This window comes from Heloderma suspectum, chromosome 3 (assembly GCF_057233095.1).
Source record: "Heloderma suspectum isolate Gila_16-S chromosome 3, 16-S_ref, whole genome shotgun sequence".
Lineage (NCBI taxonomy): Eukaryota > Metazoa > Chordata > Lepidosauria > Squamata > Helodermatidae > Heloderma > Heloderma suspectum.
In genome coordinates this window covers 235,253,128-235,269,935 of record NC_139460.1, presented here as the reverse complement: position 1 = coordinate 235,269,935, position 16,808 = coordinate 235,253,128, and the positions used below count along the sequence as shown (strand labels likewise).

Sequence of the window (16,808 nt, the reverse complement as noted above, 5' to 3'; positions counted from 1 at the left end):
TGCAACCTCTTGGGGCTCCTCCAGTGGGCAGGGCTTAGGCCCCACTCCCTGGAGGAAATCTCACAACTATCTCTGATTAGAGATGACAGTAGGGGGAGATGAGGGGTGGTGGAGTTAAGACTCAACAATGCCAGGGAGAGCAGGTCCTGTCCCCATGCTGGCAAGTCCCAGTGCCTGTCATCCCTGCTGCTAACTGATCTGAGATTAGAGATAGCAGTGGGGATAAGAGGCAGTGGGCTTAGCGTGCCCCTCCTCCTTTCCAAAATGGGGAAAGGAGGTGGGGAGGGCAAAGGGGCTACATCCTCTTTGCTCCTCTATCAGAGGAGGAAAGGGGACTCAGCTGCTTCTCCTTTGCGCACCCCATTTCCTCCTCATTGTGGGAAGGAGGTGGGGCACATGAAGACAAGGTAGAGCTGACCTACTCTCTGTCTGTCTGCATTGGGAAGCCCCGCGCATAGCAACCTAGTCCCTGGCCCAAGTGCCAGATGGAGGATCTGGCTTGGGCCAGGGAGCAAATGATGTCGGGTGGGTATGGCAACGCCCACCTGATGTCATACGGCCACAGAGGGCTGGAGGGGGTTGTTTGCCCCCCAAATACTTCTGCACCCCTGATATTGGGCTTTGGATAAGGTAGAAAACTCACACTCTGCCTTCTCCCCACACCCCATGTTAGGTAACATATGTTGCCTTTCCTCTGTGTTTTGCGTGCTTGCCAAAGGGTTTTAGGGACTTTAGGGGTGCCTTATTTTTGCACCTGCACAATGAAAACCGCCTGTTCTCTGCGATTCTCTGGGGAACGTGAGGGAGGGAATCTTTGTGTTGGCAGTTGCTACTGGTGGTCAGATTTATGGATCCTTACTAATGGTTCTTTTTTGTTAATTTTCCTGTGGTCCTGAGCCAGGATTGCAACTCATAGTAAAAGAGGAGAAACCTATAGGATCTTGGGATGTCCCTAAAAAATTGTTGTTGTTGTTGTTGTTGTTGTTGTTGTTCAGTTGTGTCTGACTCTTCGTGACCCCATGGACCACAGCACACCAGGCCTTCCTGTCCTCCGCTCTCTCCCGGAACGTGCTCAAGTTCATATTCATTGCATCGGTGATGCTATCTAGCCATCTCATCCTCTGCCGTCCCCTTCTCCTTTTGCCTTCAATCTTTCCCAGCATCAGGGTCTTTTCCAGTGACTTTTCTCTTCGCATTAGGGGGCCAAAATATTTGAGCTTCGGTATCTGTCCTTCCAATGAGCACTCAGGGTTGATTTCCTTTAGGATTGACTGATTTGACCTCCTTGCAGTCCAGGGGACTCGTAAGAGTCTTCTCCAGCACCACAGTTCGAAAGCATCGATTCTTCAGTGCTCAGCCTTCCTTATAGTCCAGCTCTCACAGCCATATGTTGTTACTGGGAAAACCATAGCTTTGATTATACGGACCTTTGTCGGCAAGGTGATGTCTCTGCTTCTTACTATGCTGTCTAGGTTTGCCATAGCTTTCCTTCCAAGGAGCAATTGTCTTTTAATTTCATGGCTACAGTCACTGTCTGCGGTGATCTTGGGAGTCCAAGAAAGCAAAATCTGTCACTACTTCCATTTCTTCCCCTTCTATATGGCAGGAAGTGATGGGGCCAGATGCCATGATCTTAGTTTTTTTAATGTTGAGTTTCAAACCAGCTTTTGCACTCTCCGCTTTCACCCTCAACAAGAGGCTCTTTAGATCCTCTTCGCTTTCTGCCATTAGGGTGGTATCGTCTGCATATCTGAGGTTGTTGATAATTCTCCCGGCAATCTTAATTCCGACCTGTGATTCATCCAACCCGACGTTTCTCATGATGTACTCTGCATATAAGTTAAATAAGCAGGGCGACAATATACAGCCTTGTCATACTCCTTTCCCAATTTTGAACCAATCGGTTGTTCCATGTCCGGTTCTTACTGTTGCTTCTTGACCCTCATACAGGTTTCTCAGGAGACAGGTAAGGTGGTCTGGTACTCCCATCTCTTTCAGAATTTGCCACAGTTTGTTGTGATCCACACAATCAAAGGCTTTAGCGTAGTCAATGAAGCAGAAATAGATGTTTCTCTGGAATTCTCTTCCTTTCTCCATGATCCAGCGAATGTTGGCGATTTGATCTCTAGTTCCTCTGCCTCTTCGAAACCCAGCTTGTACTTCCGGTAGTTCTTGGCTCACATACTGCTGAAGCCTAGCTTGTAGGATTTTGAGCATCACCTTGCTGGCATGTGAAATGAGTGCAATTGAACGGTACTTTGAACAGTCTTTGTCATGCCCTTCTTTGGAATTGGAATGTAAACCTTTTCCAATCTTGTGGCCATTGTGGAGTGTTCCAAATTTGTTGGTATATTAAGTGCAGGAATGCTTCCTAAGGCCCACTTGACTTCACTCTCTAGATGTCCGGCTCAAGTTCAGTGACTGCACTATCATGGCTATCAGGGATATTAAGATCTTTCCTTTATAGTTCTTCTGTGTATTCTTTCCACCTCTTCTTAATCTCAACTGCTTCTGTTAGGTCCCTGCCTTCTTTGTCCTTTATCATGCCTGTCTTTGCACAAAACATTCCCTTGAGATCTCCGATTTTCTTGAAGAGATCTCTAGTCTTTCCCATACGAGTTGTTTTCCTCGATTTCTTTGCACTGTTCATTTAAGAAGGCCTTCTTGTCTCTCCTTGCTATTCTCTGGAACTCTGCATTCAGTTGGATATATCTTCACCTTTCTCCCTTGCTTTTCGCTTCCCTTCTTTCCTCAGGTACTTGTAAAGCCTCATCAGACAGCCACTTGGCTTTCTTGCATTTCTTTTTCTTTGGGATGGATTGAGTTGCTGCCTCCTGAACAATGTTACGGACCTCCATCCATAGTTCCTCAGGCACTCTGTCTATCAGGTCTAATCCCTTAAATCTATTCCTCACCTCCACTGTATATTCATAAGGGATATGATTTAGGTCATACCTGAATGGTTTAGTGGTTTTCCCTACGTTCTTCAATTTAAGCTGAAAGTTTGCTATAAGAAGCTCGTCTTGTTTTTACTTACTGTATAGAGCTTCTCCATCTTTGGCTGCAAAGTACATAATCAATCTGATTTCGATATTGACCATCTGATGATGTCCATGTGTAGAGTCGTCTCTTGTGCTGTTGGAAAAGAGTGTTTGCTATGATCAGCGTGTTCTCTTGGCAAAACTCTATTAGCCTTTGTCCTGCTTCATTTTGTACACCAAGGCCACGCTTGCCTGTTATCCCGGTGATTTCTTGACTTCCTACTTTAGCATTCCAATCCCCTATGATGGAGGGGACATCTTTTTTTTGGTGTTAGTTCTAGAAGGTGTTGTAGGTCTTCATAGAACCGATCAACCTCAGCTTCTTCGGCCTCAGTGGTTGGGGCATAGACTTGAATTACTGTGATGTTGAATGGTTTGCCTTGGATTCGTACTGAGATCATTCTATCGTTTTTGAGATTGTACCCCAGTACTGCTTTTCCCACCCTTTTATTGACTATGAGTGCTACTCCATTAGTAAGAGTAGGTTTGTTATCAACTTAATGCCCTAGAGCAGTGGTCTCCAAATTTTTTGATCGCTCACCCCTTGCAGGAAAATAATTTTGAGCTTGCACCCCCAATATATGTATATTTCTTTATAAATGATATACATGTACTACTGTACTAATATATTATATACCTTATAAAACATACACATAAATTAAAAAGGATGCGGTAAAGATGAAATAAACTATGTTTTAAAAATTTATTTATTAATGGTTTAAAAACCTTTTTGCTCTCCTTAAAACATATCATTAATATTTTTAGTGAGAGCAACATTATTGAATATGCTTCATTATTTTTAAGAATCTTGGTTTAACACTTTGTGATGCAGCGATTTGAGGGTCTGGTTCTAAGTTCAGTTTATTTCGATACTTGGTTTTAATGGCTGTCACAGCTGAACAAAGACACCTCACAAATATACATAGATCCAAGTGGAAGAAGTGCATCGCTGACTGCACTTACTAAATCATGATACTCATTTTCCACCAATTATGCAAAGGTTTTTGTTGAAATTCAGCTAATAAACCTCCATCTTCCCTGATTTCAACCAGTTCTTGAAAACTAATCGGAAGGTATTGCATTTTTATATTTGTGAGAAATGGGTTCAAAACCCACTGAAACTCTTCTTTTGGAAGATTTTTAAACTGGTTAGAAAATTACCCAGGGAGGTGGTGGGCTCTCCCACACTGGAGGCATTCAAGACGAGGCTGGACAGCCATCTGTCAGGGATGCTCTGACTTGGATTCCTGCACTGAGCAGGGGGTTGGACTTGATGGCCTTGTAGGCCCCTTCCAACCCTACTATTCTATGAATTCCTTTTCCAGGTTTTTTAATTGTGCAGATATGAAAGTTTTTATAGGTGACATGGTTACATCGTTTCGGCAACAAAATCACATACTGATGGAAACATTTCCAAACATCCCTTTTCAAAACGCTCCATAGCACAAGTTTCTTTCGAAAAGCAGTTACTTTCTCACTCATTGTTAAATTGTCACCTTTACGTTGAAGGGACAGATTAAGTGTTTATTTTTTCAAAAATATCTGCTAGGTAACACACTACTGACAGCCACTTGTTATCACAGAAAAAGTCGGCAAATTTGGAACAATTTTGCTGTCCTTCGGCAGGATGGCAGGTGCTCCAGTGCCATGGCTGAGCAAGCAACTGTGCCTTCCTCTGCTGTGCCTGGCACAGACTGGCACAGTTGCTTTTGGTGGCCGTGGCAGAGGCAAGATAGGACTGGAGCCGAGACAGAAATGCCATTGAGCTTCCCTCTTGGCTCCTGTCCCATCCTGCTGCCTCTGCCGCCACCATCATTGCACATAATGGCAGCTCCTCAAGGCAGCAGGAGGCTACTCAATTGTCAGGTGGATCGTGCAGCCCAGTGGATCGTCTTGCACACACCCCACCTTGGAGACCACTGCTCTAGAGGAAAGGGGGAGCAGAAAATGCAACGCTGAGGTACGATATGTAAAAGAGCAACTTAGAGAGCAATCCTATGGCCACTATACACTGTCTGGAGGGCCATAAGATTTTTCGGTTCCCAGAAACCGCTCCCTGCCCACTGGTAGCCAGTGTGGTTCTCTCCATGCTTAGAAACAGCGCAGAGAGGGTGAAAAAGAGGTGGTCCCGGGGGTGAGGAGGGGAGGAAACTAGGACAGCCTCTTTATGAGGCTTCCTGCAGCCTCCCCTCCCATCTGCTCTGACATCCCCAGCTAGACACACAAAATCACACATCTAGCCAAAGATGCAGGGTGGCCAAACCACAGAGGAGATGATGCTCTCCATGCTCTAGCCCCACTGCATAAGACAGTCGCCAGCCTTCTAGTTCGGAGGCTGGTGACTATCTTCATAGGATTGCGCCTGTAACACCCTAGTCTCCATATATGCAATTTCCTTAAGTGTTTTTTTTATGTGCAGAAGCAGCGTGTGCTACTACAGTCCTTGATTCTATCTTGTGTATATGCATGGCACTTGCATTCACAAAATCCTTGTTAATGCCATAATTCATCTCTCCGAAGCAATATGTGACTTAATGTATACTTGGAACAGAGATTTAGAGGCTCTCTAATTGAAAGCATCATTCTTTACCCAGTCAATGTTCATATATGATTCTAAAATATGCATTTTTAATTATACTATATTTAAAGACCGCAGATTATTTTAAAGGTAGTCGTAGCTCTCAGAATAGCAGCTAGACATGAGTAAACCAACTGAGGCTTTTTCTTAAGTATAATCTGAATTAGGCTTGAAAATGGGCTGGTGAAGTGAGAAGCGGGGAGTGCCTAGTGAAATCTTGCTGTGGGTAAGGGATTGAATTGGAATGGTGAATTCCATTTCAGTTCTTTATTCCAAAAAGGAACCAATGGACACTTGTTTTGTAAGCACAACTTTGCAAACTTCTAAGACAAATAATGTATTCTTTGTTCTGATAAATTGTTTACAAAATTACAGGTTCTTCATATCCAGCATGTAGAAGAGGAGGAGTTGTTGTACCCTCAGAATTCAGAATATAAAAGTTCTCATATTCCTGGTTGGTAGTTTTTTCAGCTTGTTTGCTTTTTACAGAAATGCATCATTATACTGACTGATAATAGCAAAATATTTGAATTCTCTCTGATGATTAGAGTTCACATGCAGGCAAATCTTAGATTACATTACACATGTTACAAACATTCGTTAATGTATTTGTTTGTATAAATACAAACCATTGAATAGACGGGTCTATTTTAAAGAATCTTTTGACTAAGAGCATGCCATTCTCAATGTTTGTTGCAAAGTATTTTACTTACATTTTTTAATTTATGAAAGACTTCGTAAAACAGTGCGTTCATGAAGAAGTCTAATCTTCTTCAAACACCTCTTATCTGTTCCCATACAGATGGTATTGAGGGGAAATGGGGAAAGAAGCTGGTTTCTGTGTTAGAGAACTTTTGTTTTTAACTTGTTTTGTAAGCAGTTAATGCTGATATCCATTCTTTATTAGTGCCCTTATCAATGGTAGGATATGTAAAAGGGTTTAAGGGTGCAATCCTATCAATTGTGCCCTTAGTGTTTTGAAGCCCGTGAACTCAGAGGGGTTTGATCATTCAATGCAGGGTGGGAGGAGTGGCAAAAGCGATGTTCACCTCACTGTCCTCTCACCCTGCAGATTTTATAAGATGGGCTTTTCAGCTCGTCTCTAGCCAGGGCACTTCAAAGTAAGGAGGGAAGTAGGCTGAAGGATGCTCAGAATAACTCTGGTCTCCTCCCTGCCCATTGGAACGCCCCTTTCCTCTTCCTCTGAGGTCGATTTTCTGATCTTGAAGGGCAGCCTGCACAGTTCTCTCCATCCTGACTGCAAGGGGTCAGGGGAGGGGGGTAAGACCTCTGATTCCCCCTTCTGAGGTCAGAATGCTGTCTTGGATCTCAGGAGGGGGAATTCAAACAATCTTATCATCCCTGGGACACTAGCCCAGGGATCATAGGATTGCTCTCTGTAATAGCCCCAGGAGTGTATGCTTGGCTTAGGTTCATTATTAGTGCAGTTCCCTTGCTAGTGGGCCTCTGAGCATGTGAGATGAGTCAAAGATCGATAGTGCGGCCTCAGCACATTCCACACTAATGAAGGCTAGTATCTTATCAGGGCCTAGGATGTGCCTGAGAAGTGAGGCTATGTTTATGCCGAGTTACAGGTGGTTGTGCTGGGAAAATTCTGATTGTTTTCCCTCTACACAAGTACTGTTAGCCTATCCTGGGAAAGTTGCAAATGAACGCTAATTAACACTTGCTTCTGTCATGCTGCCTCACTTCTGACATGTATGGTATAAAACCCATTGTACCCCTTGGCTCTGGGGTCAGAGAAGCTGTCTGGTCCAACCATTGGGTACGCCTGTGTGCTGTAAGTACTCAATAAGCCTCCTTGTAAGCAAATCTGGGTCTGGCTTATTATCTCGGCACCTCCAAACCTTAGCTGCCCATGGCCAGGGCATACAAATGGCACAGCAAGCAGGGTGCCAAGAGAACTGATACGATCAGATTCAAAGGGAAGGAGGATGCAGTTGTCGGTGTGCAAAACTGACTCCCGGGCTGTCCGCAGTTGGAGCTGTGGGGTCTGGTCGCAAAGCAGTTGGTGGTCCTGAGCGGATCGGGGGCATACCCAAAGGTCAAGAAGGGCTGCATGCCAGTGGCTCTGGAAACAGTGATGGAATCTCTACAGCTGGAAAAGTGGTCAGCTAAGGAGGTGCAAAGTACAGGAACTCTCCCATGACTTGTGCTGACAGCATTGCAAACTGTTGGGCAGCAGGAGTTGGACTGGAGAGAGAAAGCAGAAAAGCTCAAGGACGAGCTTGGAAAAGAACAAGATCTAAAGATGTTAATTAGAGAAATGTTGCAAGACAGCCTGGCCTCCAACAAGGTGTGGGAGCATGAGGCTGAAAAAGTAGCCGTTGATACGTTGATACTGATATGCTGAGCTCGGAAGAATTGCCCAAAGAGTGCCAGAGTGCGCAGCAGCATCACCTCGCCCGATTGGGATGAAATCCCTAGGAAGTGGAAACTGAAGATGAAGACCTGGGAGATGAGACCGAGGAACAGGATGAAGGTGAAGAAGCAGCACTCAGGGCATGGGCTAGACCCCTCTTAGAATGAAAAGTGTGCCAGAGGATGGTCCCAAGGCAGAATGAAGCAGAGCAACCACGCTGAAGAACTCAGTCACGGTAACAGTGTTTAGCCTAGACTGTTCTAGAATTTCATAGAGCCTGTAGCTACTGACCATCAGCTATATGATTTCTGAAGAGTGTAACCATTAAGCTTTTGCCGTGGGAGTCCCTGCAATAAAGAAATCTCACTGATTTGGGTGTCCAGTGTCAGACTGCCTGAGCGTGTGCACTGAAGAGATTGAGTAACCAGACAGGATGTGTTCCTGGCCAAGCCAGAAACACTACTGTGAGGCTTTTCATAGACTTGCTTGGATTATGTGTCTGTGTAATCAGCTCAATGTACGGCAGGCTGAATTTGATCTATGACTTTTGGACTTCCCTCTGCCAGAACTCATGCAGTGTAGAGTTTCCGATGTGAAAGCGGTGGCCTAGAACTCTTTGCATGTGTGAGTATGCCCTTCCCTTGATCTTGATGGGCCTCTGACCATGTAACCTGGAGGAGCAGTATGATTGCTAGATCTGCTCCATCATGCCTCACCATGCAAGAGGTGTTTTCCAGTCATGGTGTTAGATTTCAATGAAAGTTTGTTGTGTGCATTTTATAATTTTTTAAATACTATGTGAGACCTGCAAACGTCTTTAATGTCAGATACAACTCCGAATAACACTGAGTGTGATGCCCAATAGTTTGATGTCTGTAGCACCCAGGACAGAGCCTTCAGAGTTAACACGCAGAAGGCAAACAAATCCATATAAATCAGAGAGGGATTTGAGAAATTACATGATGGGATAAGATGGCTTACCCCTATCAAAGGTGTATGCCACCACAGCCATTAGTGTGTTGGGAACAAGTGACAACACTCAACGATGGGTATGCACAAATTAGAGAGAGCGCCCTGGCATTAACTGGGCTGTCCCTAATGGTAGTTATTAGATCTGTAGAGAAAAGGCGTAGCTGTGGTTGCCCCCAGGGTGGATTGGGAGGTGCTCCCTGGGACTGCTAATGGGGTCCCCACAGGTTTGTGAATACCTTAGAAAGCCCTGCAGTAGAGAATTACAGGGCCTGAAAGGTGAGATGGCAACGAGGCATTTTCAGTTCGGCTGATTATGCCTGGAGCTTATTACCTGGGAGTGGGGTAGCCACAATGATGTACAAAGTGAACACTTTTAGAAGAGCAATGGACATGGCATTGAATACCACCGCTAAGGCACTGGAAGCCATTGGAACAGAGCTGACAAGCATAAGAACTGCTATTTTGCAGAACCACCTGGTTTTAGATAATACAGCGGCCCAAGACGGTGTTTGTGCTATGTTGTAGCAGGAATGCTATGTATACATTCCTGACAAGCAGAGTGTGATAAATCACAGTGTAAAGGCTTTGAATGTGCAAAGTGAGAAAATAAGTACATCACGTAGAAGAGGACTCCCTCTTCAGACCGATTTCAGACTGGTTTCAAGGAATCGGGGGGGGGGGTGGAAGCAAGTGGTTGCAGTAACCGTGACTATCATAAGTAGTTGTGTAGCTTTGTGCGCTTGCTCATATGGCTGTCATATTTTAAAATATACAGTAAAGTAGTTATCCATCCCCTGGTGATCAAACGATAGGGCAAAGAAGTTCCAGCCCTCTGGGTATCGTCCTTTGATCATCTGGGGGTGGGACATAATGGCCCCAGGAGTGTATGCTTGGCTTAGGTTCATTATTAGTGTAGTTCCCTTGCTAGTGGGCCTCTGAGCATGTGAGATGAGTCAAAGATCGATAGCACGGCCTCAGCACATTCCATGCTAATGAAGACGAGTCTTTTATCAGGGCCTAGGATGTGCCTGAGAAGTGAGGCTATGTTTATGCCGAGTTACAGGTGGCTGTGCTGGGAAAATTCTGATTGTTTTCCTTCTGCACAAGTACTGTTAGCCTATGCTGGGAAAGTTGCAAATGAATGCTAATTAATGCTTGCTTCTGTCATGCTGCCTCACTTCTGACATATATGGTGTAAAACCCATTGTACCCCTTGGCTCTGGGTTCAGAGAAGCTGTCTGTACCAACCATTGGGTACGCCTGTGTGCTGTAAGTACTCAATAAGCCTCCTTGTAAGCAAACCTGGGTCTGGTTTATCATTATCTCAGCACCTCCAAACCTTAGCAGCCCGTGGCCGGGGCATACACTCTCTAAGGGAATAAGATAAATAGGTTTCTCGCCTCTCATTCAGTACTGTGTATTTATCTACATGTTTGCTGTTATCACTAGTGCATTAAGTGCACAGTCTTCCCCTCTGCTTCATATTCTACCTTGTCTTGTCTGGTTACCTTTTTGATTTTTCAGGCTGGCTATTTTCTCTTTGTGTTTTAAACCATCTTGCTTGTATTTCTAAAAATATTGTCTTACTAGTTTTCTGAAATTTGCATCCTGTTTTCGGGACAGGTTAGAAAAAAAAACCCATAATATGACACAGATGAACTGATAAACATGTAGTGATGCATAGAGCAGCATACAAGGATTACATAAAAATCCTGCCTTGGAGAGGTGTAATATTACCAATAGCCACGTGTAATCTGAATTGGCTTCCTAGTAGGCTACAGGCTTCTGTAAATCTAGAAAAACTGAAGGAAATGCTTAAACAGGTCGACACACATTCCGGCATGTGTGGCTACAATTAGTATTTGCCTTCAGTTTTGTATAATATATTTTTCTAAGCTTGGGTAATGTGTGCTTTCCACCAGGAGTCTAGGGGATGGCAGGAGGATCCCATCCAGTAGTGTTCTGAACACAACGCAGAACAGGTTTTCATATTTGGCAGGCCAATGCACTCAGAGGAGAAAGGCAAAGCAACTACTGCCATAAGATGTGATGACCACTTGCATAGATAGCATTAAAAAGGAATTAGATAAATTCATAAGTATTTCAACAATTATTGTACAGGAGGGCTAAATGGACCCTCCAGGTTCAAAAGCTGCTTCTGAATTTCAGTTGTGGGGGGAGGCAGGGGGAGCAAACAGAGAAGGGAATTGATTTCAGGCCTTGCTTGTGGGCTTTCCAGAAACATCTGACTGATTACTTGTTGGAAACAGAGAAGCTAGACTAGATTTATTTGTTTTTGTTTCACTTTTGTCCAACCAATAACCAATGTTCTTTGTTGTGTACAAGTAAACTAAACCCGCCCATAAAATATAAAATCACAATAAAATAGTACAAAGTAAAACCAGCAGCAAGGGGTAAAATAGTGAAGCACATAATCAAACCAAAGTAAAACCACCAGCAAAAGAATAAAACAGATCTAAAAGCACTACAGTGGTTCTTAAAATGTCTGTGAGAATAAAAGGTCTTTACCTGGTGCTGAAAAGACCATAATATAGGTACCAGGTGAGCCTCTCTTGGGAGAGCAATTCCATAGGTGGGTGCCACAACTGAAAAGGCTCTCTTGATTGTATCCAAATGACTCCCTCATTTGGCAAGGGAAACTGGAGATGCCTTAGGGTCCTGGTAGGTAAATATAGGTGAAGACAGTCCTTCATGTAACATGGCACCATGGCATTTAGGAATTTGAAGGTTAACTTTGAGTTGGCCCCAGAAACAGACTGGTAGCCAGTGCAGATCATAAAGCATAAGAAATAAATAAATCATAAATCGGCCAGTGCCTGTTAACAATCTTGCTGCCCTATTTTGGAGTACCTGAAGTTGCTGGACCATTTTCAAAGGCAGTTAAAATGGCAGTTCAAAGGCAGTTAAACTGCAGTGTGTTATACATGGACCATGTATAACGCATTGCAGTAATCCAATGATTTACCAGAGTATGGATAACTATAGCTAGGCTATCTCTGTCCAGATAGGGTCATAGTTGGTATATCAGCCTAAGCTGTGCCACTAAGGCCACTTATGAGTCCAGTGTTGGCGCTCGAACCAACAGCACCCTGGACTTACAAACCTGTCCCTTTAGGGTGAGTGCAACCCCCTCCAGAACTGGCTGAACACCATTTAACACCATTTGTACAGATGAATCACCCACATATAGTATCTGACTTGTCTGGATTGAGTCTCAGTTTATTGTCCTCATCCAGTCCATTATCTGCCCAAGCACTGGTTCAGAACATCCAATTCCTCATCTGTATTAGATGATGACAGATAGAACTGGGTATCATCCACATATTGGTGACACCTCAGCCTACATCCTAGGATAACCTCTCCAAACATCATGTATATGTTGATAAGCATAAAGCGTAATAGAGCTTTGAGGGACTTTGTAACACAGCTGCACCAAAGCAGAGCAATAATCCCCAGCACTACCTTTTGAAATCAACCATCCAAGTAGGAGTGGAGCCGCTGCAGTACAGTGCTCCCAATTCAGTCTATCCAGAAGGATACCATGATTGATGGTATTGAAAGCTGCTAAGTGGTCCAAGAGAGCTAACATAGTTGCACTTCCCCGTCAGCACTAGTCAGCCCACAGGGCAACCAAGGCAGTTTCTATTCCAAAACTGGGTCTGATACCAGAGTGAAATGGATCCAAAAAATCCATTTTCTGGACTCTGGATCTGATCCAGCGGGGCTGATTTTACGTTCTTGTCAACTTGTTCCCAGCATATTTTGCTGTATTTTTAAATAAGTTGCTTCTTACATCAGCTACTGATCTCTACTGATAAAATGAAGACAGGTTGATATTGAACAAGCAGCAGCTTTCCTTCCTTTTCCTCTGTGAGAGTGGGACAATATGCTTGTGTTGTTGTTGTTGTTAGTTAAAATTTATATACTGTGTTTTACAAAGGTATCAAAGCAATGAACTTAAAATACAATGTCATAAAAACAACAATAAATATAAAAATAAAAACAGCACACACGACTGTGCTACAAACCATAGCTGCCTGGTCACACTTCAGGAAAAGCTTGTGTAAAGAGATGAATTTTAAGAAGACAGCTGAAAGTCAGAACTGTGGGGGCCTGTCCAATGTCAACTGGTAAAGTGTTCCAGAGAGTGGGTGCTGCAACACTAAATACTCTATTGCAAGTCCTCCTGAGACAAACCTCAAGAGCATGTGGCACCCACAGAAATGCTCCCTCTGATTATCACAGACATCAGGCAGGGACATTAAAGGTGAGGCAATCTCTAAGGTAACCTGGTCCCAATTTGTTTAGGGTTTTATATCTTAGCAACACCTTGAACTTGGTCCGGTAGCGGTAGCTTATTGGCAGCCAGTGCAGTTCTTCTACCAATGGTGTAGCTTGCTGTTGGAAGGAGGCCCCAGTTACCAACCTTGCTGCGGTATTCTGCACCAGCTGCAGCTTCTGGGCCCAGCCCAAAGGTAGCCCTACATAGAGCACATTAAAATCCAGTCTTGAGGTTACTGTGCCTGTACCACTGTGGCTAAGCTATAATGGTCCAGGAACAGCCGTAGTTGGTGTACCAGCTGAGGCTGTTAAAAAGTACTCCTAGCCACTGAAGCCACCTGAGCCTCAAGCAACAAAGATGAATCCAGGAGTACTGCCAAGCTGTGAACCTGTTGCTGTAACACCATCCAAAAGAGGCAATTGACCTATGCCTTGGACCTGTGACCCACATACCCAGACTGCCTTTATCTTGCCAGGATCAAACTTAGTTTATTGGCCCTCATCCAGCCCACTGTGGCATCCAAGCACTGGTCCAGGGCCTGGACAGCCATACCTAATCAGATGTTATGGAAAAATAGAGCTGGGTGTCATCTGCATACTGATGACGCCTTGCTCCAAATCCCTGGATGGCTGCTCCCAGTGGCTTTATATAGATGTTGAATAGCACTGGGGATAAAATAGTGCCCTGTGGCATCCATAGCGTAAGTTTCAGGCTGCTGAGGAACACTCCCCCAACACTACTGTCTGAGACTGACCCTGTACATAAGAATGGAACCACTGAAGTACAGTGCCCCCAGTGCCCATCCCACAAAGCTGATCTAAAAGAACACCATGGTAAACGGTATCAAAATCTGCAGAGAGATCAATTAGGAGGAGCAAGGTTATACTCCCTCTATCCCTCTCTTGGTAAAGGTCATCCAACAGGGCTTCCAAGGACAACTCAGTCCCAAAAGCAAACCTGAGCCCAGACTGGAAAGGGTCTAGATAATCAATTTCATCCAAGAGTGCATGCAGTTGCCCTGCCACAAGCCTCTCAATCACCTTACCTAAAAACGGTGTATTCGTAACTGGGCTATAGTTGTCAGAAATCCTCCAGTGGGCCTTTTCAGGAGTGGTCATGCTACCACCTCTTTAAGGCATCAGGCACCACTCCTTCACACAATGACGCGTTAACCATACCCTGGACCCTCTCACCCAAGCCATGCTGGCCAGCCTTAATTAGCCATGAAGAACAGGGATTGAGCGGACACATGGCTGGCTGCAAGGACCTTGTCCACGTCATCAAGCCGCATTAACTGAAATTGATCCCATAAAATGTGGCTAGATGAGGCATTAGAACCTCACTTGGATCTGCCACAACAGTAGCGTCTACGTTGCTTCACAGCCGGATGACTTTATCCTCAAAGTGTGATAACGAAAGTGACACAGTGGGCCTCTGAGGGCTCTAAAGGAACTGCCTCTGGGGTTAGCAATCTCTGAACCACTCTGAAGAGTTCTGTCCGGCAGCTACTTGACAGGCTGGTTGCTGATAATTTCCCAAGCCTCTTCTGCTTTATTGGCTGTTCAGAACACAAATGGTGGGAGAAGCAAGCAAGGGAGGACTTGCGTCCACATGGTGGAAGGAATGTATGAACAAAGCTAACCAGTCACCTGCTTATAACACCAAACTTTGCTAAGGGAAGCTATCAGAATTCTGTCTGTTCAGGACCTTTCTGTTAATCTTGGTCTCTAACCTAAAATCAGCTGCTGCTGATTCGTTATAGTTAACACTTAGTCAAAAATAGGTCTTCTGGTCAGAACCTTGTCTGTGTGTGGAACTGGATTACACTGTTTCCTCTTAAAGGAATGTAAGGACTATGACAAAAATACACATGTCTGAGTTTAACAAATTTCGGGTTTAAAAATGTGTACTTTTCTCTTTTCATAGACAAACTTGAACGGGAAAGCAAATCTAACGATAATGAGAAGATAAGAACCCCAGAACATACTGCTGGACAATATGGCACACCTGAATCTACATATAAGATACGCAAATCAGAAAGAAAAAATGAGATGTCTCCTTTTAGCAAACTTTATGAATTAATGAAGCATGAAGGTGATACAAAAACTGCAGAGGACGATGTCAGTAATGAGTCACGCATAGTGCAAAGAGGATATTTACCCAGAAAAGCTAGCGATGATATCTTGCTAGAAGCTGCATCTCAAACACCATGTAGAAGATCTGCAGCTGGTCAAACTAAGAAGACTGAGACAGTAATTTTGAAGGAAATTGAACATTCTGGAGATGTTAAAAATCAAGTAATAAATAGTCTGGTATCAGATCCAACATCTTTTGAAGAGAACAGCACTGGAAGATCATCTACAAGTATTCAAAGCTATGCTACAAAACAGAAACAAGGAAGTGAAGTCACAAATCAGTTACAATTCCATGATACAGAAGAGAATGAATTGGGAAAATCTGAAGTAATTAATTCTAGTAATGATGTAGTTTTCAGAACAAATAGACAAAGTGCAAAATATTTCCCTGAATCGTGTTGCATAGTGTCACTGGACTATACAGACACAGCAAAGCACCCTAAAGGATCAGTAGAACAGTCAGTAGGGACGATGGCTGATGTAGAAATCAAAACTAACTTAACAGACAATTTTGGATCTGTTGAAAGTGTTTTGCCCATACCAAAGTCTAACAGAGAGAGTTTTCATGCAAATTGTAGTCCATGTTCTGGAAAAACCAGAAGAAGTTCTTCAAAGTCTAAAATGCTACAGGTTGAATTGGATTCACTGATTGAAATGAAGAGCACTGCAGAAACCTCTGCTGAAATTGAGAAATGTTTAATGCATGTTAGTACAGGGGAATGTGAATCTGATCTCTTTATTGAAAATAAATATTCTAAACTAAAGGGGAATAATAAAGTGTTGACTACAGAACCAACACAAACCCTGAAAGAAATTAAAAATGATAGTTGTGCAAATTACACCATAAAAGATGGAAACCCTGGAATTACTGCCAGTGCACTTCACGGTAGTAACAGAAAAAGCCCCAGAAGGAGTATTAAAGAAAACAAATGCTTTTCAAATGGAAGTTTGTTTATACAGGAGATACCCACAGAGAAGTCAGACCCTTCTGGAACAGGGGGAATAACATCTGAGCAGATACCTGAAGAAAATATGGGGGGAAACTGGCCTCAGGAGGAGGAGAAGATAAAAGAACTAACCACAAAGGGCTATGAGCAGAAAGTTGGCATGAAAAAGACACCAGTACTTTCCAACTTATCTGAAAGTGATGATAAAAGCAGTGGCCAAATGCCAGCTGAGAATGAGGCTGTTTCAGAAATGAATGTGTCAAGCCCATTTAGTGTAAAGAGAAAGTCAGGTAAGTATGTCTAGTACTAGCCTAAGACCATAATTTGGAAATTGTTTGGGGAATATATGTTCTATCTCCCCCCCCCCCCCCTTTGTAATATTTCACCTTTCAGGTAACTTTTTTCTAAGTCTATTTATTACTCTCTGTTGAAGTTGTTTGAATCCCAAA

The 16,808-nt window shown here is 43.7% G+C and overlaps 1 protein-coding gene across 2 annotated transcripts in view; it reads left to right on the top strand.

Annotated features, from left to right (window-relative positions):
- Positions 1-16,808, top strand: part of MKI67 (marker of proliferation Ki-67) — a 49,933-nt gene that overhangs the window by 9,545 nt on the left and 23,580 nt on the right. For both annotated transcript variants that reach the window (XM_084845959.1, XM_084845958.1), the window contains exons 6-7: positions 5,995-6,073; positions 15,204-16,649. In XM_084845959.1, the coding sequence (XP_084702085.1) occupies positions 5,995-6,073; positions 15,204-16,649 (1,525 nt within the window). The remainder of the gene's footprint in view (positions 1-5,994; positions 6,074-15,203; positions 16,650-16,808) is intronic.